The sequence below is a fragment of the Saccharomycopsis crataegensis genome (assembly GCF_037102585.1).
Source record: "Saccharomycopsis crataegensis DNA, jcf7180000000075, whole genome shotgun sequence".
Classification (NCBI taxonomy): domain Eukaryota; kingdom Fungi; phylum Ascomycota; class Saccharomycetes; order Ascoideales; family Saccharomycopsidaceae; genus Saccharomycopsis; species Saccharomycopsis crataegensis.
This window is the reverse complement of record NW_027043822.1, coordinates 284,087-305,354: the sequence shown is the minus strand read 5'-3', so window position 1 is coordinate 305,354 and position 21,268 is coordinate 284,087. Positions and strand designations below refer to the sequence as shown.

Below are 21,268 nucleotides of genomic sequence, written 5' to 3'. Positions count from 1 at the left end.
TTTTTTTTTTGTCGCTTGATATATTTACCATAATATTAGTTAGGTTAGTATTTGTATTTGCAGAGAACGTCCCGAGTTTCAACTGATACCAACCATGTCGGGTAAGGGGCAGATGGGAGTTGGTGATAAATAATCTATCGAGCATACAACATGAAAAAAAAAAAAACCTGGTGCAATTGCAGGCCGCCTCGATCGTTGACCACTACCACCAAAAAACAAACAAAGAACATGGATCGGTTTTCAGCAACTCCTATTTTGATAATACATACTTCAGATAAGCTTGTCGACTTCATCAATGAAAACCACCCTGCGCTCTATGGGTCAGTGACTTACAATCGCCGGCTTTTCAAGACCGTGAATCAGGACGTCGAAGTAGCTCGGCTAGATAATTTATATACTCTCACGAACAATGGGCTTTTCGCGGCCATTGATTCGGTGGTCCGGTATATGGGGCTCATTAGTGCCGGGGTGATTTGGCATGTCCACGTCCAACAGCCGCAGATGTTACAAAGAGACCCTCAAGTGCGGCAGCTCATTGAAGTTAAAAAGTTCATCGAGACAGTATTTCCGAAATACTTTGGCAGTAGTTTGATCAATTTCAATAGCATCACCGCCAATGAAGTGGCGGCACGATTGCCGAGCATGTGTAATATTTGTAAAAACATTTGTGCGGTGCTCGATGAAACCTTGGTGAGCATGTTATCGAGGTACAAACTAGCTGGGATCTTCAAAGATTTGTCGTTGTTATTGCGGGACGCCCATTGGAAAATGAAAGATAATCAATTTTTCGTGAGGATTGACGACGACATTATCAGGCTCTTGGATATATTTTCGTTTTATTCGCAAATGGATAAGATTTTCTGTATTTATATCAATGAAGTTGTTTGTCAATTTTTAGAGAACTTCCGCGATGGGCTGCCAGTGGTCGATGAGGCGGTGGAAGGCATGCAGTGTTTTTTGTTGCTTTATCAGTTGGATGATCTGACGCTCCTCAAAAACAAGGATATATTGGGTTATAGCATCGATCATTGCCGAATCGCGGCGTCGATTGTAATAATGTGCGAGAGTATAACGAATTTGACCACGTTGATTTGGGTGTCGTTGTTCGATGACCTTAGACCGTTTTTCAAAAATACATTGGGTGGGAAAGAGTTGCAAGAGATTGAGGATTCATTTCTTAAATCACAAACCGATTTTGTGAATTTTAGAGCGGCGTTCCAAAACCACCAGGCGAAATTTGTCAAAGAAATTTCTGGGAAAATGAAAAAACATTATGGTAAATTCATTTCCAGCGTCAAAGATTATGAGACCATCACCAAGAAAATCCAGAATTTGATTGACCGTACTGAAAAGTTTGGCGATAAAATCCCGAGAACTAACGATCTTGACTTTGTCAAGGTACTGGACTGTCTCCATAGAATAGGTATATTATTGCAAGCCATGGTGAAAGAAGAAAAGTTAAGCCAAGACACGTATAGATCGTTGTATTTGATTACGCATAATTTACATTTTTTGGTACAAGGGATCATGGGGAATGATTTGTTGTTTTGGCAATAGGAAGAAATGGTTTTAACGTATTAGAAAAGGCCAATTTATTGTATTATATACAGTATTCAATAAATGAATAAAGATCATTATGTTTTTTTTTTTTTTTGTTAACAGATCTAAAATATTGCATCGAAAGCGCAACTATTGTAGGATAAGAAATTATGTTATTGTAACCGCACAAGAAGAAGGGAAGGAAGCACTTGGCGAATATCAACGTTAGCTCAAAAAAAAAAAAAGGACCTGTGTTTCCCTACAATGCTTTAAAAAATTGAAATGTGCGAATCATTGAGCTTACTATACTATGATTATTCTTTCTTTCGCTCTCATTAATTACGCCGTTTTTCATTTTCTTAATCATCTTAATGTTAATGTTATCTACATCAATCATATACCATTACCACATATCAATTAGCCTCCTTGGATGCATTCCAATCATTATACTTTTTTTTCATTTTTCTTCTTTTTTCATTTCAATTGAAATTACTATTGATAACATTAATCCAATAGGAAAATAATCCAATTTTTTCATCCAGACTACACAAGAACCACCGCCGTGTATTATCTATCTATCGTACATACTTCAAATAGCGCACCCAAATCGTGGATTTTTGGGTTATGAGCACCCGAATTGACATCACTTTTTTTTTTTTTTTTTTTTTTTGATTAAAACAAATGTATTGAAACCAACCCTTAATAATAAGATAAATTTAGTTTGAATTGAAATTTTCTGAAGAAACTAAAACAAAAGAGAATGAAAAACAAAAAAAAAAAAAAACAATCAAAAAAACCAAAATGTAACCTAACCTCCATAACACTGAGAAACTCAATTCATTCAATCAATCTGATCTATAAAAAAAAAAAAAAAGCTAATAAAACTCAATCTATAACATCCGGTCAGAGAAGAAGAATTCACATATCCTAAAGAATACTCTCTTGACCAGCCCGATTTCTCTGAAATTGCTTGTCAGCATGGATTCCTATCACGTATTCTAACTTCTGCACCAAGTCGATCGAGTAACTCCATTTACAACTCCTCAAGAGATGTAACACATAACAGATCACCCCTGGAGCTTTAGTCTGTCTATCCTCACAAACTCGTTTTCTTTTAATCATCACTGGGTCAATGTCACCCTTTTTTCCTTGTTGTTTCGTCCCGTCATCCTGCTGACAACTAGGGGATCTGCTGGAACCAGCCATACATCCCGGTCCATCAATTACCATTTCAAAGTACAGGACCGCATCTTCACATGCGAGTTCATGTTTCACAGAGCCATAAATGTCGAAATACTTGTTGGCGTTCAAGTTGAAATTGAAAAATGACCGAGAATAATCAGCATCATGACCCTCTTTTGTCACCCGGTGGCCGGCGACGTAGTTGGGGAAACTGTTAATACACAATTTTTGTTCGGTTTTTTCCGGTTGGTCATTGGAAGTCGTCAACAATGACGGCACACTAGAACAATTTCTATTGGTCTCAAGGCACCAAATCATAATAGCCGCTAAATACATGGTTCCTGGAACGTGGGAAAACGTGTTCACCGTCCCTTCATGTTTAAACACCAAGGTCAAGAACTTACTGGCTTCAACAAGTGCTAGTTCACCATTGAGGGACCTGGCCCATTGTCTGATATGCATTTGGTTCAGTTCACGTTCCATTTCGTTCATATCTTTATAAGTAGAATTTCTGTCCTTGGTATAGAACGATTTGCATTCACTGGCAAATTTCTTGATCGCGGTGATATCGGCATAAAGTGTGAAAAGCCCAGTATAGTAGAAGCTAAGGTTGGCCCATGAGCCATTAGTAGGAGAGTAATTGTTAAGAAACACTCGGTTTATCTCATTGGCTTGGGATTTCAGGAGCGGACCATCTATATCATGGATATTATTATTACTATTATTATTGATGGACAAAGTTGTTGTTGTTGCCCTGGTTTCTTTCTTCCGCGATTGGGTATCGTATAATCTCATGTGGAAATCAAAATAACCTCTCCAATTCAAAAATGCCCGCTCCAATTTTTTGAAAAACTCATTCAATTTCTCCTTTGAGGCAACCCCCAAGTCAAGGAAACCTTGAGATCTCATATCCCAACAAGTACGCATTAGACCGTGGAGAATGATGTACCGTGAAAATAACGAGTAGCAATTGAGGGAGTAATCCTTTTGGTTTTCCTTGTATTCCATCATCATCGATTTCAAGCTCCATAAGAAACTGGGCCATTTGTTAATCATATTAATTGAATGGGTGAATGTAGCTGCGCTATTTGAAGCATGGTGGTCTTGACCAGGTCTGGTGGTATTTCCAATATCATTGATAATAGTAGTAGTAGTAGTAGTAGTAGTAGTAGAAGTAATAGAGTTACTTTTATTGTTATTACCACCTTCTGCCAGTTCGTGACCAATTTTACTAGGGAACCTTCTATTTTGTTGTGTAATGTTTTGATGGGGAGGATTTTTCTCATTTTCTGCATCTTTAGTAATTTCCGCATTATAGCCTCTCCCCATTGGCATCTCCACCTTCAATTTATCAGATAATCCTTGTGGTTGCTTTTGATATTCTGCAAAGAACTTCGTAGGGTTTGCAGCGTACCACACTTCATCGGTACACGGTAGTTCTAATTTGATGTCGAACGCCGATAGTAATTTCAATCTGCTGAAGGTGACGTGCTGGGTATCACAAATAAATTCAAAGAACACCGTTCTTTTACAAGTCTCATAATAGATCCATTCATGCCATCGGTCAGAAATCTCTTTTTCCAGGCAGGCACTTGTCTGGTAAACTGCCGGCTCCGTCAAAGTATCCAACATCCCGCTAAATTTCAAGTACAAAATATTCGAGCCATGGTCTATTAGGGCTAGCTGGGTCAATTTTATATCACCGTAGTTCTTGGCAGAGAAATTATGGAGTACTAAAGATTGAATTATCGGGAGAGGTAGTTCGATAGTTTCATCGACGACATCTTTGATAATTCTCCTGAATTTTTTGTTGAGGGTTATGGAAAGCTCGTACTCAAACTTATCCAATGAATAAGCCATACCAATGATTAACATGCTAATCAATAAATAAATGTCGACGGTATTGGGGTTGAAAGTTGGTCTATGGATGATCGGGAAAGTTTGGGCAAAATTGAACCAATACAAATCCAAAAAATCGTCAAATCTTGATAATGGGATATTGTTGATTTCTTTTACCGTGGCAAACACATTGATGATGCTGGTTCTGGTGGCGTTGTCAATATTAATCACCAACGACTCGGTCAGGGAATTATCGGGTGATTTATAAACGACGGGATTGAGATCGAAATAATTAGATCTCTCCATGCTTTGCATAGAAGGAGTATTGTAATTAGTCGCAGAATTTGCGGCAACGCTTTTACCAATGCTATTATTGATACTGCCATCGGTTAATGGAGATACATCGCTAAATAGCCATAACAAATTATCAATGAACCCACCAGCCATATCGGGGGTTTGGGAAAACGCATTGAATACCGAATTATTATTATTATGAGGAGTAGGGAATAAATGATTAGGTTGCTGATTATTGCTGTCGAATACAAAATTCTGCAATCTACTGGCCCCGTTATCTCCCGCATTGTGGACTGGTTGATATTGACGATGATGATTGTTGATGCCTTTATCAGGTATTCCCGAAGGGTTTTGATTTGTCAATGATGATGATGATGTTGATGATGTTGATGTTGATGATCCTTGAAGAGTGTTCATTCCAACATCAATTTGCGAATTGTTTGGGGTGATATCCCCACGGTTCGTGAAATTCATATGAATGTTGGTACCGGGAATCATTGACGATGTTGCACCCAAGGACAATGAGGGAAGGATGATTGAGGGCTGGGGAGGTGGCGCGTGGATTTTTTCATCTTGATCATTTAAAAAATTAGCGATCCCCAATCTTTTGAATTTCTTGCGCTGTGGTTCTGATTCATCAGTGATTGATGGGGATTTTAGCGACGATGATGATAATGAGGCAGGGGGGGAAAATGAACCAATGCTTGTGGGATCGGTGAAAGATTTAAGATCATTATTGAATAAGGCATAGGAACTGATTGGATGGATGGACTGATCGAATAATCTTTTTGCCCTGCTTTTATTAGTATTTTTTGTAGTAGCACCAGTAGTAAGATTGGTAATTTTATCAGTAGTGTTTTTGGCAGAAGGATTTGTTAGGGTATTGTTGTGAGACGTTATTATCTTGGGGGTTTGGTTGAAGATCGTAGCGGAAGATCCTTCAATTTTGGTGCGGGCTCGCTGATGGGCCTTGGATCGGAAATGTTTAGCTAATAAATCACTTCGTGTGAAAGACAAGTTACACTGCTCGCACTTGAATGGTTTGACATCGTTGTGGTTGAGCTCATGTCTTGTCAAGTAGTCTTTTCTGGTGAACCGTTTTGAGCATGTGGGGCAAACGAACAGCAGGCCCTTTGGAACAACAGGGGGGACGGGGACGGTTGTCTGATCTACAGACATGTATGTATGGTATGTTATTGTATATGGAGACAGACAGAGTAGAATAGACTAACAATAATATATATAACCGATCCAACCAACAACAAAATTCGTGGTTTTGTCTCCGCAAAGAAAAGAAAAAAAAAAACGTCACGCAGTATTATGCACAGTCACACGAGACACGCATGAACAGAAAGAATTTTCCCACAAAAAAAAAATAAAAAATAAACCACAACAACAGGTATATATTTGTTGAGAAATATCTTTCAGCATTAATAGGCATTGGTTATTTTCTGTGGGATGTATCATCTAGTGATTGTGGGCATCCCGGATCTTGCCCCATGTAGCGTAGCGTGTAATTGGGGTGTCTCCCTCGGCAGTGCCTGGGCTGGCCAGGCCCCGGCTGGGGTGCGTATGGGGTAAAATACTCAACGATAAACTCAATTTTGGAGGACTGGCGCCATGGAAAAAAGCTAACAACCGTACTTGTAGGTTGTTGTTTTATTGACTACTTGCACCATACACCACTTTTCGTACTCATATTTCTCGGTAAATTGCACAAGAAAAACTATCTCGCCCCTCCAGCAAAATTAGTTCCAGGATTATTTGTGTGTGTCCATATGCAGCGTCCTGCATCGCTTATTACATATCGCTGAATAATTAGTATCACAATACTATTGAAGATTCTCTTGTCAATTTTCTCCATTTTTCAATTCCTTGGAGATTTTTATTATCACAAGCTGTACAAATAGAATAATCTATTGTTTATATAGTTGTTATCAAATCTATGTCTATATATCTATGCATCTTATTATTCAGAATAATTGACACTCATTGTCACATTACAATACCAAGACCTCGCCAACATGAAATCTTATTCACAAATGCCTGGCCACGGCATATCGATATCATTTCAAGAGGAATTTTATAAAAGTAAAGAGAGACAAAAAAAATCACTCTATTAAATGAATATATGTAAATAGATTAAAAGCATCAATCAACAGTAGTGAAGAAAAAAAAAACAGTGTCTTTCACTAAGCCAATTAATTTCTAATGTACAAAAAATAATTTAGTCAAAAATTCAGTTAAAAATCATCATCATCATACTCTGACTCTTCTTCTGATACTTCCGGTTCTTCATCTTCAGCAGATTCAAAATCAGATTCAATGTACTCGACTTTTTTCTTTGTCGTTGCGGCACGTCGTTGAGGTTTTCTCTTGACTATAGGAGATGTTATCACCACTTCCACTTCATCCTTACCATCATCACTGACATCATCATCATCAACCATTATCTCGTCTTCATCATCACTAATGATAAACTTATTCTTTTTAGTAGCTTTCTTTGGAGCAGCTTTTTTCACAGGAGCAGTTTTCTTAGCAGGAACAGCGTTCTTAGCAGGAACAGCTTTCTTAGTAGCGGTGGTCTTCTTTGCAGCAGCTTTACCCTTTGTTGGCTTCTCTTCAGGTTCAACAGAAGCGGTACTAGACTTCTTATCTGTGCTGAAACTGGTATCAAATTTATTGGCAGCAGCACTAAATCTCGAAAAAATATCATCATCCAAATCCTTCTCGTCAACTTCCATCAAATCATTATTACTATCATCTTCCTCTTCTTTTGGTTCGATGGATCCAAAAATCGTCTTGGCCCGGCCCATAATATTAGACATTCGATCGCTCGAGTTCTCCTTATTGGAATCAGTAGCCGCCGACAACGGGGTGTCACTGGTCTCTTTCTTAACTTTACCGTTCATTTTGGAATTAGATACTTGGCTAAGAATATCCGGCTCTGTCGACGCTTCCTTCTTCACTCGAGTCTTCTTTGGTTTAACTTCCTTAATCTCTGGCTCGATAAACTCCCCTTTGATCACCATCATCTCGTCAGCATCAGCCTTCTTCGTAGCCTTCTTCTTGGTCTTCTTGGCGGTTGGCATGAAGTCATCATCATCGTCATTAGCCTTCTTTCTGGATCTTTTCTTGGTCGGTTTTTTGCCGTTACCGAAGGCTTCGAACTCCATCTTCTCTTTATCATCTTTCAAAAACTTCGCATAAGCCACTTCAAACCCGTCCAAATCAATAAGCCATAAATCTTTGGCACTCTTAGTCAACAAAAGATTCAATTCTTCATCCTTGGCATCCTTTTGTTTCAAAAGCTTTTCGTACTTTTCTTTGGTTAACGACCACAATGGCATGTTAAGCAAATAATCATACGATGAATAGATGGTGTCAGGGGAGTGGGAAAGCTCATCTTCTACCCCACCAGCATCTTCCTCATCATCTTCATTGTCAAGGTTAATATCATCTTGGGTGATTTCTGCTTCAGACGCCTTGTCTTCAATTAATCTCCCATCTTTACCAAATCTTGGGAAATTCAATTTTTGCAACTCTCCAACCAATAATACTCGTTTACGATTACTAATGACCAATTTCTTATCGATGATCAATTTGATGAATCTTGCCTTAGCCGTCAATTGCAGAAGTTCTTCCCTCATAATAGAAGTCAAATAATCTTTTCTCTTTTGATAATACTCAAGACGCACAAAATAATAAGATTGGATGATTTCCAACGGACTTTCATATTTCTGCAATTTGCCTCGTTCATTGAAAAGAATCATGTTACCCAAACCAATGTTTTGGATCAATTTGAACCGTTCATAATACCCAACTTTTTCGGTCTTTTTCATTTGCTCATCCGACAAAGTGATGATGAATTTATGACCTTCAAGATCATCTTGCTCGGTGTAATTCTTAATGAATTTTTCAGTGACTTTTTCGGTAGTGGTGTTAATCAAAGCATTTTCAATGAATTCTTTGACGGTGCAGGTCCAGGTCTTGGCAGGGATTTCACTAATCACTAGAGTGTTGTCATCAATACGCTCAATTCTCCCAAACATCTTAAACTTATCTGGACCAGCAGGAATCACCGTTCCTTTCCAGTTTCTGAACCATGGAATCATCAGTTCCATTTCTTGACCATTTAATAATCTCTTGATATTAGCGACAATGTCATCGGGATTATATTGCGGCACCGAGGTCGACCAACCAGTACCAATTCCTTCGGCACCATTCACCAACACCATTGGGATAATTGGCAAATACCAGTACGGCTCGACGGTTCTTTCATCATCCTTGATATAATTCAACAATTTCTGGTCCTCTTCTTTGAAAATATGTTTAGTGATTTTACTCAACTCAGTATAAATATATCTTGCAGCGGCATGATCCTTACCCCCGACATCTCTGGTACCAAAACAACCATTAGGACTCAACAAATAAATGTTGTTACTGCCAACGTAATCTTGAGCTAAACCCACAATGGTTTGCACTAAAGACGCATCACCATGATGGTAATTGGAGGTACTGGAAACATAACCTTGAAGATCGTTGACTTTCAATTCTTTGACAATATTTTTTTTGAAGAAAGTGTACAAAATTTTACGTTGCGCTGGTTTGAAACCGTCACACAAACTTGGAATCGATCTGATATTATCGGCCATGGAAAATAAAATCAATTCTTTGTTGATGAAATCATCGTAAGGGATGATTTTCAAGTTAGGATCAAGATGAGTACCAAGCTCGAACCCTGCCAACCAATTCTTTCTGTCGTCGGCTTTTTTCTTGGCAAACGCCAATTCAAGTAAATCTTTGTCCTCAATCTTGAGAGTATCGAAACGTTTGATATGATGGTCCAAATTGCTGAAATATCTCATCATATCCCTGGAGTCAGAGGTACCCAAACCCTTGTAGTACTTGGACTTGAATTTTACTCTGTTACCCTCATTTTCAATCCAATTTTCGTATTCTGGCATGGTATAAAATAGTTTTGGTTGGGTATTTTTCCCCAAAGTAACTTTGACAATTGGGGTGATGAATTCCAACAAGAAGCCGGGAATGCTCAATAATCCAGGGAAACTGGATTCGATAAAGTTAATCACCAACCCTTTTATATGACTACCATCGTAATCTTGATCGGTCATGATCATAATATGACCGTAACGTAACCCTTTAACACTATCGTATTTCTTTTTGTGTTGTAATCCAATGATTTTTTTGAGGTTTTTAATTTCCTGGTTTTTCATAATTTGGTCGGTGGTGGCATCTCTAACATTGAGCAATTTACCACGGAGCGGGAACACCCCATAATAATCTCTACCAACCACTTTCAAACCAGATACCGCTAAAGCTTTAGCAGAGTCCCCTTCGGTGAGAATAAGGGTACAGTGCTCACTATCTTTTGTCCCGGCCTTGTTGGCGTCTTCTAACTTACTGACCACCACCCGGTTTTTTCTACCAGCACCATCGGTTTTTTGCAATTGTTTATCGGCATTGGCTTGGGCGATATCCAAGATTTGTTGAATAAACTCGGTTTTGATCACCTTCTTGATGAACTCTTCGGAAATTTGGAACTTCGAACCAAATGACGAAACCTTGGTGATCATTTGTTCTTTAGTTTGCGAGGTGAATGCAGGGTTTTCGATCAAACAATTGACGAACAAGAACATGTTGTTTCTGATTTGGAACGGCTTAACATGGGCATTCTTGTGTTTCTTCTTGAGGAACTCCATTGTCTTGTTGACAATTTGATCGGCGATGTAGTTGACATGGGTACCACCAGAAGTGGTGGCGATGGAATTGACAAACGATACTTGATTGAACGATGTTTCGGATACGGAAAACGCGATTTCCCATCTATCTGATTTTTCGTAAACGATAACTGGGGCATCGGAAGTTTCGTCGTCATCAAAAGATCCGTCTTTGGCCCTTTTTGCCGATTCCAAATATAATTGGATATACGACTTGAAGTCACGAAGTGGGACTTTTTCACCGTTCAAGTATACACTGACCCCTTTGACACTACCGGCGATATCGTAGACACGACGCTTTAAAAGCCCAAGGGTATCATCATCGAGTTTTTCCATGCCAAACTTGGCCAAGTCCGGGCTAAACGCAATTCGGGTGAACTCGGTTTTCTTGGATTTGGTGATCTTTGCTTTGTTACAAACGCTCATGTTGTTCTCCCATAATTGTTTATAGCCTTGGCCAGAGGCCTTGTCAGCGGTCTCCAATTCGAATCTGGTGGAGAAAATGTTACACAACTTGGCACCGTACCCATTACGACCACCGGTGACTTTTTTTTCATCGTCGTCATAATTAGAAGACGTCAACAAGTGACCAAAGATCAATTCGGGGACGTAGATTTTTTCCTTGGAGTGAATTTCCACGGGGATCCCTTTACCGTCGTTTTTCACCTGGATCATGTTTTGTTCAGCATCGATGATCACCTCGATTTTCTTCATGGTGGGGTCACGGATCTTGTTGTCTGCAGCGTTAACGAGGATTTCGTCGAAAATCTTGAGCATTCCGGGAACGAAGGTTATATTTTTCTGAACAAGCTTGTTCTCATTGTCGATGATCCACATTAATTCTGTGGTTGGTTCGGTAGACCCGATATACTATATATATATATGAGGTTAGTGGAGGGGGAAAAAACACGAAACATTTTGTTGCAAAGTGTGATAAATTGGGACAGACGTACGGTATCGGGTCTCCGTAAGATATGCTCCAACTGAGTGAGCTTGACATATTTGTCACCCTGGTTAGACATTTTTTTTTTCCAGACGTGATTGTCTTGAAATGAGACGTTAAGGTAGGTAGGTGGTGCCAGAGGAATGAGGAAAATGTTGTGGAAAAATAAATAAAATAAAAAAAAAAAAAAAAAAAAAAAAAAAAAAAAACAAAAACAAAACACGGCGTGACGTGGTGCATTTAGCAATATATTTTTCGAAAACAACCGTCTGCGTGGTACACCGATTGTGTGTAATATATATTGGCAGTAGTATATTAGCAGCAGTAGTAGTAATAGTATTGTTATATAATGTTGTTATTGCAGTGGTAGACTGAGGCTTTTTTCGAGTCTTCGGTGATGAGCCATGGTTAGTCGGTAACAATCAACACCAATTGCGGTTAAGGGAGTGGAGGTGGGTTGTTATTGGCATACTGTGTGCGTTAGTGACAGATGAAAACCACACAATACTTAGATTTTCAATACTCATATATATATATATATATCATGTGGAATGGAATTAGTGGTTTATTCATCCATAACAACAGCATTAGTGTTATTATTACCAATGAAAAATTGACGATTCCCCCACGGGGGGAGGAGAACTGCAGCCACGCCAACCGCCCGCATTGCTATCGATCGCTGGTTGTGATGATGTCTGGCTACGTCATAGGTGATTGATTGATTGATTGATTGATGGCAGAGGACGGCCCCCGGCGATTGCAATTATCATCATAATTATATTAATGGTCATTATTGCTGTTATTATCAGCACTCTGCTTGTTATAATAATCGCACAACGACGTCATATCACTATGCACCACGCACAAATAACGCTACACCATGCACGTGTGATTGTTCTGGACCCTTTCTTCTTCTTCTTCTTCTTCTTCGTTCTCTTTGTTGTTCTCTCTGTGATTCAAATAACAATCGTTGTTGTTGTTGTCTACTTATTATTTATTGAGTATCTCCAAATCTTCTTGTTCTCGGACTTGTCTCTCATGACTCACAATGCTATCCTCAACTATCAAATAACAATAATAACAACAATAATAATAACCACCAACAGCCTCATGAGACTAAGGTGTTGTGTAATCCAAGGCTGGTCTAATTGATCTTCTCCTTTTAGTTTTTTGCGAATCTCCCTTCAATATACCCCGGGGAGACCCTACATACCTCTCTCTCTCTCTCTCTCCATCTCTCTCCACAAGAATACTAATATTACTCATAAAATACTTCATATTAATCTTCATTAAGCACAATACCCATCATCCACATCTATTGTAGGCACCACCCACCCAATAATACCAAGTAAAATCAGTCAATCAATCAGGGCTTTTCCCATTCCGAGGGGGGTCCTTCCGAGGGCCACCACCCCCGAATGTACAGAAATTAGAGTTTCCACTCCACACATCAACATCAACTCCGGCACCCGCGCACCCCATAAGTTGGGATAATTATTATAAACGGTGGTTGTGGTTGTGTTGTCTGAGTTAGTGGAACAAATAGTTTACAATAAATATTAGATATTATATTTATATTCTCCCAAGAATCTTTGTTATTTTGTTTTGTTCTATTCTGTTCTGTTTTGTTTTGTTTTGCTTTTTACCACACAATCTTTCTAATGCTGCTGCCCCCCTCCCCCCCACACACACTCTTGACGTCTGGGGTCGATAAATAGTATACAGAAAAAAAAACACCATGTACTCCTAGGTACATATTTCATCTACTTAACCTGTTAATCATCCTCCCATTTAGGTAAGTCCAAGTCTGCACTGCACTATTAACAGGAATTACGTAATGTCCCTCACAAAAATCCTGCAACCTCCAGGCATACCTCAAGATGAATAGAATACTATATCTATCTATATAAAGGAGATCTATTTCTCTTTATTTTTCTCTCCTAAACAATAATTATATTATATTAATTATATATATATATATATATGTATATATTTACCATAATCAACAAAAATAATGAGTTCCTCTTCTGTTGAAAAACCTACTACAAATCACATCCTTGACGACCACAGCGATCAGCCGTCATACTCCCATGACAAGGAAAATACCACCATCTATTCATACTTGGGGATGAGTGGTTCAAATCTCAGTAATGCCGTGTCATTTATGGCCGGGATGGGATTCTTGTTGTTTGGTTACGATCAAGGGGTCATGGGGTCGTTACTCACTTTAGAAACTTTCAGAGACACTTTCCCTGACATCGACACCATTGATCATCCTAACAAAGCCACTTATCAAGGGTTTGTGGTCGCGGTATACGAAATTGGCTGTTTGTTTGGTGCCCTAAGCACCATGATGTTTGGAGATAAAATTGGCCGTCGTAAAACCATTGTCATTGGGTGTATTATCATGGTGATCGGGGCGATCATCCAAAGTGCTGCGTTTTCCACCGGGCAGTTGATTGCTGGGAGAATCATTGCTGGGCTCGGTAACGGGATGAATACTTCCACCGTCCCAGTTTGGCAATCCGAATGTGCTAGACCCGAGAAGCGAGGTAAATTGGTGATGATTCAAGGTAGTTTGATCGCTGGTGGGATTTGTATTTCTTATTGGGTGGACTTCGGGTTCTATTTTGTCAAAGATAGCTCGGTTTCTTGGAGATTCCCTATTGCGTTTCAAATCATTTTCCCATTGATCATTGGACCATTCATCATGTCGTTACCTGAATCCCCTAGATGGTTGTTGAAAGTCGGACAAATCGACGAAGCGGTCAAAGTGTTTTCTGCATTGGAAAACATTCCTGCCAACGATGAATACATTGCCACAGAGATTGCGGAAATTCAAGAAGTGATCTCCACCGAGCAAGCCACCGGTTCGACTAAACAACTTATCAAAGAAATGACCAGGCAAGGAGAACAGAAGAATTTCCATCGGGTGTGCCTTGCGGCATGGATCCAGATCTTCCAACAAATCACCGGTATTAATCTTGTCACTTACTATGCCGGGACGATCTTCCAGCAGTATATCGGGATGTCGGCGTTGAACAGTAGAATCTTGGCTGCTTGTAATGGTACTGAATACTTTTTGGCGTCGTTCGTTGCTTATTACACCATTGAGAAAGTTGGAAGAAGAAAGTTGATGCTCTATGGGGCCATGGGCCAGGCAATCACCATGGGGGTGTTGACCGGTACCAATTGGGCTGCTGACCATACCAGTGGCTCGGGGGCTGGGATTGCTGCTGCGGTGTTTTTGTTTGTCTTCAATTCGTTCTTTGCTGTTGGTTGGTTAGGGATGACATGGTTGTATCCTGCTGAAATCACCCCATTAGTGAGTAGCTGTTTTATTTTTATTTATTTTTATTTATTTTTTTTTTTTTTTTCTCATTATGATGATCTTACAAATAACTAACATCAGTGTTTTTAGAATATCAGAGCTGGGGCCAATGGATTATCAACGGCGAGTAATTGGGCGTTCAACTTCTTGGTGGTGATGATCACCCCGGTGGGGTTCAACAGCATTGGGCCATACACTTACACGATTTTCGCGGCGATCAACTTCTTGATGGTGCCTGCGGTGTACTTTTTGTTCCCGGAGACTTCTGGAAGGACCCTTGAAGAGATGGATAAGGTGTTTGCGCTTTCCAACCCGTGGACCCCCTGGGATGTGGTGAGGATTGCCAACGACTTGCCGCACGATTACCAGGAAGGGAAGTACGTCGAGCATGTCAAGGGAGATGCTGAGCATTTGGAAGAAGATGGGGCGAAGATGATCTGATTAGCGGTGTCTATTTTATTTTATAATATTTGTTTAGTTTTATGTGTTATGTTTTATGTTATATTATGTTATGTCATGTTATGTTATGTTATGTTAATATACAGTACGATATCTCTAAATACTGTTGTTGGGTGTAAGTAAGTGAAGCCAGCGTTCTCAATGCCGTAACCTGTGGTAGAGCCACGCGGAAAAAAGAAAAGAAAAGAAAGGACCCCGACGTCTGGTACTCTCTACATATTAAATTACTTACTTACTTCATATGGTGATCCTCAGGATGTGTAACAACAATACTAGTATATATATACACATAAATATAAATATAAATATAATACTCAACAGCCTCTATCACACAGTGTGCCGGGTGAGCAAGCGACCAAACCGAGCGACAGACCAACCGAAAGGATCGAAGCCGCCGCCTGGAAGCAAAACAGCTGGTGTTTTTCGCCATTTCATCGAGTGCCGCATCACCTAAACAAGCAACAGAAAAAAAAAAAAAAAAAATAAAATAAAAAAATTCTCCTTCCTCATCGCCATTCTTCTTCTTCTTCTTCTTTTTCCTAAATGACCCTTGCTCTGCTGTGCTTGAGAATCCTTCCTATAGTAATCCCCAGACCCTCTGCTTTCTCTCGTTTATTCTCCTCCTTCTCCTCTGGTGCAAAACACAATATCACGATGACTGCAGCAGCAAAACAGGCTTTTGTTCCTCTTCCAGAATGTCTCGCCAAGATGGCCCCAAAGTCATCTCCAGAACTTGACTACTCCACAAACTCGAACTACTCCGCTTTCAAAGTCCAGCAAACCGCGCTTGATTTCGAGCTCAAGTTCGATGAAAAAATCCTTGATGGGTCCGTCACTTATCAGTTGTCCGCCAATTCTGCCACCGACAAGATCATGTTGGACTTGACTACCGTGGTGGTTTCCAAAGTCTTGGTCAACCACCAACCAGCAGCCTACAAGATCGTATCAGAAAACCTCGCTAACAATCTCGGGAAAGCCTTGGTGATCCCTGCCACCATCGCCGCTAACGACCATCTCGAAGTCACCATCTTCTTCAAGGCCACCAAAGACTCCACCGCGTTGCAATTCTTGGATAAATCTCTAACTGATGGTAAGAAACACCCATACTTGTTCTCGCAATCCGAACCAATCCATGCCAGAGCCATTTATCCATGTTTTGATACCCCATCGGTCAAATCGCCGTTCGCCGTCAGGGTCAAGTCGCCGTACAAGACCCTTGTATCGTGTTTGATCGACGAAGAAAAACAGGCTGCCGAAACCGATCCAACCATTTACCATTTCGTCCAACCAGTGCCAATCCCATCTTATCTTTTTGCCATTGTCAGTGGGGATATCACCAGCTCCCGTATCGGCCCTAGATCGCTAGTTTACACCGAACCAGTGGGGATCGAGCGTTGCGCTAATGAATTCAAACACGAAGTGGTGGAAAAATTCTTGAACGTCCTTGAAAACCTTGTGTTTGATTACGAATGGAAGAATTATGATTTTGTCATTGCCCCAATGGCCTTCCCGTACGGGGGGATGGAAAACCCTCAATTGACCTTGGCCAACTCCACCGTGGTCAGTGGTGATTCCGAAAACATTGACGTGATTGCCCACGAACTTGCCCATTCTTATGCCGGTAACTTGGTCACCAACGCGTCTTGGGAACATTTCTGGCTTAATGAAGGGTGGACCGTGTATTTGGAACGTCGTATTTTGGCGGGAATCCACGGCGAACCTTACCGTCATTTCAGCGCGATTATCGGTTGGAAAGATTTGGAAGAAAGTCTTGAACGTATGGACGACAAATTCACAAAAATGATCCAGAATTTGAAAGACGGTAGTGATCCAGATGACGCTTTCAGTACCGTGCCGTACGAAAAGGGTTTCAATTTCTTGTTCCATTTGGAAAATGTCGTTGGTGGGTACGAGAACTTTGACCCATTTATCAAACATTATTTCACCACTTTCCGTAAACAATCGTTAGATTCTTACCAATTCATCGAAGCGTTGCGTGCGTTCTACTACAATTACGATTATGAGCTTTACCTCAAATTGTTGGAGGTCGATTACGAAACTTGGTTATTGAAAACCGGTCTCCCACCACAGCCGAAATTCGATACCTCGATGGTCGATGTGTGTTTTTCTTTGTCTAAACGTTGGTATTCGATGATTTTAAAAGCCAATGAAGCTGGGGAACAACTTAGTGCTTCACATTTGGCGAAAGTTTTCAACGACAATGACGTTGCCAGTTATTCTTCTAACCAACTTGTGGTGTTCCTTGATAACCTCTTAACTTTACACAAGGAGCACAACATCCTTGATTCTGTCAATGGTCGTACTGCTTTGCAATTCATTAGTCAATACTCTCGTATTGTCAAGAACAACAATGCCGAAGTGAAGTTCCGGGTGTATCGTCTTTTGCTTGTGGGTCGTGAATCATCAATTTACTCCGAATGTGCTGATTGGTTGGGAACCGTGGGGCGTATGAAGTTTGTTCGTCCTGGTTACATTTTATTGAACGAGTGCGATCGTGAATTGGCAGTGGCCACTTTCAGAAAGTTTGAAAAATCTTATCATCCAATTTGTGTGGCCATGGTGAAGAAAGATATTGATTTAGAATAATAGATCGAAAAAAAAAAAAAAAAAAAAAAAAAAAAAAAAAAAAAAAAAAAAAAAAAAAAAAAAAAAAGAAAACATACAAAAAAGAGCAAATGTTTAATGAAATTCATAATTTCCAAAAAATCTGGCATAAATATACGGTAATTAATAATTATAATAATAATAAGAATTGGGGTTTGTAAACGTGAGAGAATAAAATCAATCCAATGAAGTGATATTTTTGATTAACTTGGGAAACCACACTCTTTTCAATTGATAATTTCGTTTTTTTTTAGTTTGATTAAAAGGATATATATTCTGTAGTTTATGTGGGAATTTCTTCTTCTTCTTCTTCTTCTTCTTCTTCTCTTCAGTTATTAATTATTGAGAATTCATTTGTTCTTCTTCACATTAGTTAGTTCTAATAATTGAGAATCCATTTGTTCATCTCGTTCTGATGATCGATTTACAGTTTCAAATTCCAATATTATTTGGGAATTCTCATATCCAAAAAAAAAGATATAGGGTATGTATGAAACAAAAAAAAAAAATGCATGTATTTGAGAAAAATCATAAGAAGATTCATATTTAGGAATTAGTTGGAAATATCATCCGAAGAATGAATGATAAGACCACCACCAGCTTGTATAATAATAATAATAATGATAATTTCCTTTTCTTTGTAGAAAAATCTCTCTCTCTCTCTCTCTCTCTCTCTCTCATAAAACCAAAGTTAATGGAATTCAATCTAAAATTGAGCAACATCAGAGGTAATCAAATTGATTCTAATTTGAAAAGCACACATCAACCCAGAAAAATTATTCAAATTGATTCTAGTTGATTCAAAAGATTGAAAAAAAAACCATGAAAGTTAATCAAATTCATTGTGATATTTGAAAAAAAAAAAGAAAAACTAAATAATAATATTAATGCTTCTTCATCTTTTTTTATATATGCTTATCAGTAGACAGCATCATGGTAAGAAATTCCCATCAACTAATATATCATCTCTCTTCATATATGCTCATCAGGTGGCGAGATCATGAAATTCACATCGGTTTTCGATTGCGCTTTCTTATGCCCCTTGATTGGGTTTCTCGATGGCAGGAGTTGTCTTTGAGACATCGCACTAGGATTATTCGCCACTTGTTGGAATTGTGACATCAAGGGGACAAGTCCCGGCGATGGTTGAGAAATCGTTGGGCCTTGGGATATCGATGAATTAACACTGACCCCGGTGGCCGGGGACGAAGTCAAAGGAAACACAAAATTTCTGGTGATGGTGCCATCGATTGATCCTTGGCGAGAATGCGATGAATTATGACCCCGTTTATGATGATGATTATGATGATTAATATTGCTTGTGATGGTGGTGGACTTGGAAATTTTCGATGGGGATGACGATGATAATGACGGACCCATGAACTGTGATTGTCGTCCATTATGGTTGAATGCCAGGGTATCGGATAATCCACGTCGATGGCCGACGCTACGGCGAAGTGGCGATCGCGGGGTGGGCGAGCCCATCAACGGTGGGATAATCTGGGAGGTACTGATATTATTTTGTGATGATGATGGCGACATTAAAGTCGAGGTGGTGGTGCCGGAACCAATGGTGGTCATAAAACTTTGGTTTTGCCCGCCAGGAATCGACGAGGCGGTGGACACATCGGGCAGGGTGGCCATTTTACGAGACCCGATCGATGGGTGCCATTGATGGAATTGGTACTGGACTTGTTGGGGGATATTGACTTTAAAAACCGAGGTGGTTGGTTGGTTAGACGTGCTCAGCGAGGATATCGATGATGATGATTGTGAACGGCTGGTGCCTCGAGTATGGGTATATGGTTTACTAACGGTTCCTGATGGGGCCGTGGTGGTGGTAGTAGCAGCAGTATTACTTCTTTCTGGAAGAGTATTTTTATTATTATTGTACGCGGTAGTGCGGGCGGCGACAAGTTTTCTTTTAGCGTCTTCCAAAGATACTGGGACACGGTTATTGAAAATCAAGGCGATGGAATCGTTGGGGATTTTGTAATTGATGGCCATATTTAACACTTCCATGGTTTTCTTAATGTTTTGAAGTTTCAATTGTTCTTGTTGCGATCGTTCTCTTTCGATTTGGAGTTTTAACATTGACACTAATGATTCTTCTGATTTATCCCATTTGAGTAAATCATTTAATGAGAAATCTGAATGTTTGAATGCATTATTATGAGGGCTTCGCTGCTTGGATTCTTCAATATCAATATTCATTTTTTCTCCTTCATCTTCATCTTCATCTTCGGTATTATCTTTATTATCTTGATCTTGATTTTCTTCTCGATCTTCTTCTCGATCATTATCATCTTCTTGTTCTTCTTCTTCTCCATTATCATCTTGTTGTTGTTCCTGGTTATTGTCAGGTTTGGATTCTTTAAATTTTGATCTGGTGATCCTGGCTCTGGCAGGGGGCTCTGGATCATCGCCCATTTTCTGCTTTGATTTCCTGGGGAACTTGCTAAACATGATATTCAATGATATATGATGATGATTGTTGATGGTGGTGGTTTTATAGCAAGGGATATTATTGTAATTGGTGATATCTAATATTGATGATTCTCTAGTAATAACCACAAACTAGCATGTAAAAAAATGAAAATGATGATATAAGGTGGAGAGTTTTCTTAGAAAAAAAAAAAAAAAAAATCGTTAAAAGTGTCGCAGATATGATTGTTTAATATAATATGAATTTAATAGCTAAGCAAAAACAAACAAGGACAAAGGTGATGTATCTGAAATGTTATATCATTGGCGGCCAAAGCGTCTTGTCTTGTTAGAAATGAGGATAATGATAATTTGAGGACCCCTGGATACTTATAATAATAATAATAAAAAAAAATGATGATAATGATGATGATGATGATGATGATGATACGAGTCAAAAGGATAGACTGGAATGAAAAGAAAACAGAAAAAAAAAAAAACACGACCAGGCAAATGCAAGTATGGCGAAGTAGTAAGAACTAGCTTGTAACTGGGACAGCAGTGGAAGGATATACTATGGGAAGAGAGCAAAAATAAAGAAAAAAGCAGTTGCAGTTGGCATCAACAACAACAACAACAACAACAACAAAAATCAGAAATCGAAATCAGAAAATCAGAAAATCAGAAAAATCGCCCCCTTCGGAATGAAAAAGAAACACGGGAAACCCCTCCGCGCACTCCGGCCACCTTATCATATCATATCATATGTTATATTATATTATATAACATATTATTTATTATATCATATATTATATTACCACACACCCTCACTAATAATACTCTCCCCCTCAATAGAAAAAATCCTAAATAATATCTATTATACATCAGATA

At 39.3% G+C, this 21,268-nt stretch overlaps 6 protein-coding genes across 6 annotated transcripts; 3 read left to right on the top strand and 3 right to left on the bottom strand. All coding sequences in view use genetic code 12, as the record gives it.

Annotated features, from left to right (window-relative positions):
* Positions 1 to 228: 228 nt before the first annotated feature.
* DASC09_022920 (uncharacterized protein) lies at positions 229 to 1,557 on the top strand (the record flags this gene model as incomplete). The annotated part of the gene is made up of 1 exon (XM_064995895.1): positions 229 to 1,557. One exon carries the CDS (start codon positions 229 to 231, stop codon positions 1,555 to 1,557), a length of 1,329 nt encoding a protein of 442 aa, XP_064851967.1.
* A 909-nt stretch (positions 1,558 to 2,466) lies between these two features.
* Positions 2,467 to 6,033, bottom strand: DASC09_022910 (C2H2 finger domain transcription factor; the record flags this gene model as incomplete). Its single annotated transcript, XM_064995894.1, has 1 exon — positions 2,467 to 6,033. One exon carries the CDS (start codon positions 6,031 to 6,033, stop codon positions 2,467 to 2,469), a length of 3,567 nt encoding a protein of 1,188 aa, XP_064851966.1.
* A 1,064-nt stretch (positions 6,034 to 7,097) lies between these two features.
* TOP2 (DNA topoisomerase 2) lies at positions 7,098 to 11,617 on the bottom strand (the record flags this gene model as incomplete). The annotated part of the gene is made up of 2 exons (XM_064995893.1): positions 7,098 to 11,465; positions 11,549 to 11,617. 2 exons carry the CDS (start codon positions 11,615 to 11,617, stop codon positions 7,098 to 7,100), a joined length of 4,437 nt encoding a protein of 1,478 aa, XP_064851965.1.
* A 1,935-nt stretch (positions 11,618 to 13,552) lies between these two features.
* On the top strand, positions 13,553 to 15,310 carry DASC09_022890 (sugar porter family MFS transporter; the record flags this gene model as incomplete). The annotated part of the gene is made up of 2 exons (XM_064995892.1): positions 13,553 to 14,863; positions 14,960 to 15,310. 2 exons carry the CDS (start codon positions 13,553 to 13,555, stop codon positions 15,308 to 15,310), a joined length of 1,662 nt encoding a protein of 553 aa, XP_064851964.1.
* Positions 15,311 to 15,982: 672 nt separating this feature from the next.
* LAP2 (bifunctional aminopeptidase/epoxide hydrolase) lies at positions 15,983 to 17,935 on the top strand (the record flags this gene model as incomplete). Its single annotated transcript, XM_064995891.1, has 1 exon — positions 15,983 to 17,935. The coding sequence occupies one exon, from the start codon at positions 15,983 to 15,985 to the stop codon at positions 17,933 to 17,935; it is 1,953 nt and encodes a 650-aa protein (XP_064851963.1).
* Positions 17,936 to 18,925: 990 nt separating this feature from the next.
* DASC09_022870 (uncharacterized protein) lies at positions 18,926 to 20,419 on the bottom strand (the record flags this gene model as incomplete). Its single annotated transcript, XM_064995890.1, has 1 exon — positions 18,926 to 20,419. One exon carries the CDS (start codon positions 20,417 to 20,419, stop codon positions 18,926 to 18,928), a length of 1,494 nt encoding a protein of 497 aa, XP_064851962.1.
* Between the last annotated feature and the right edge of the window lie 849 nt (positions 20,420 to 21,268).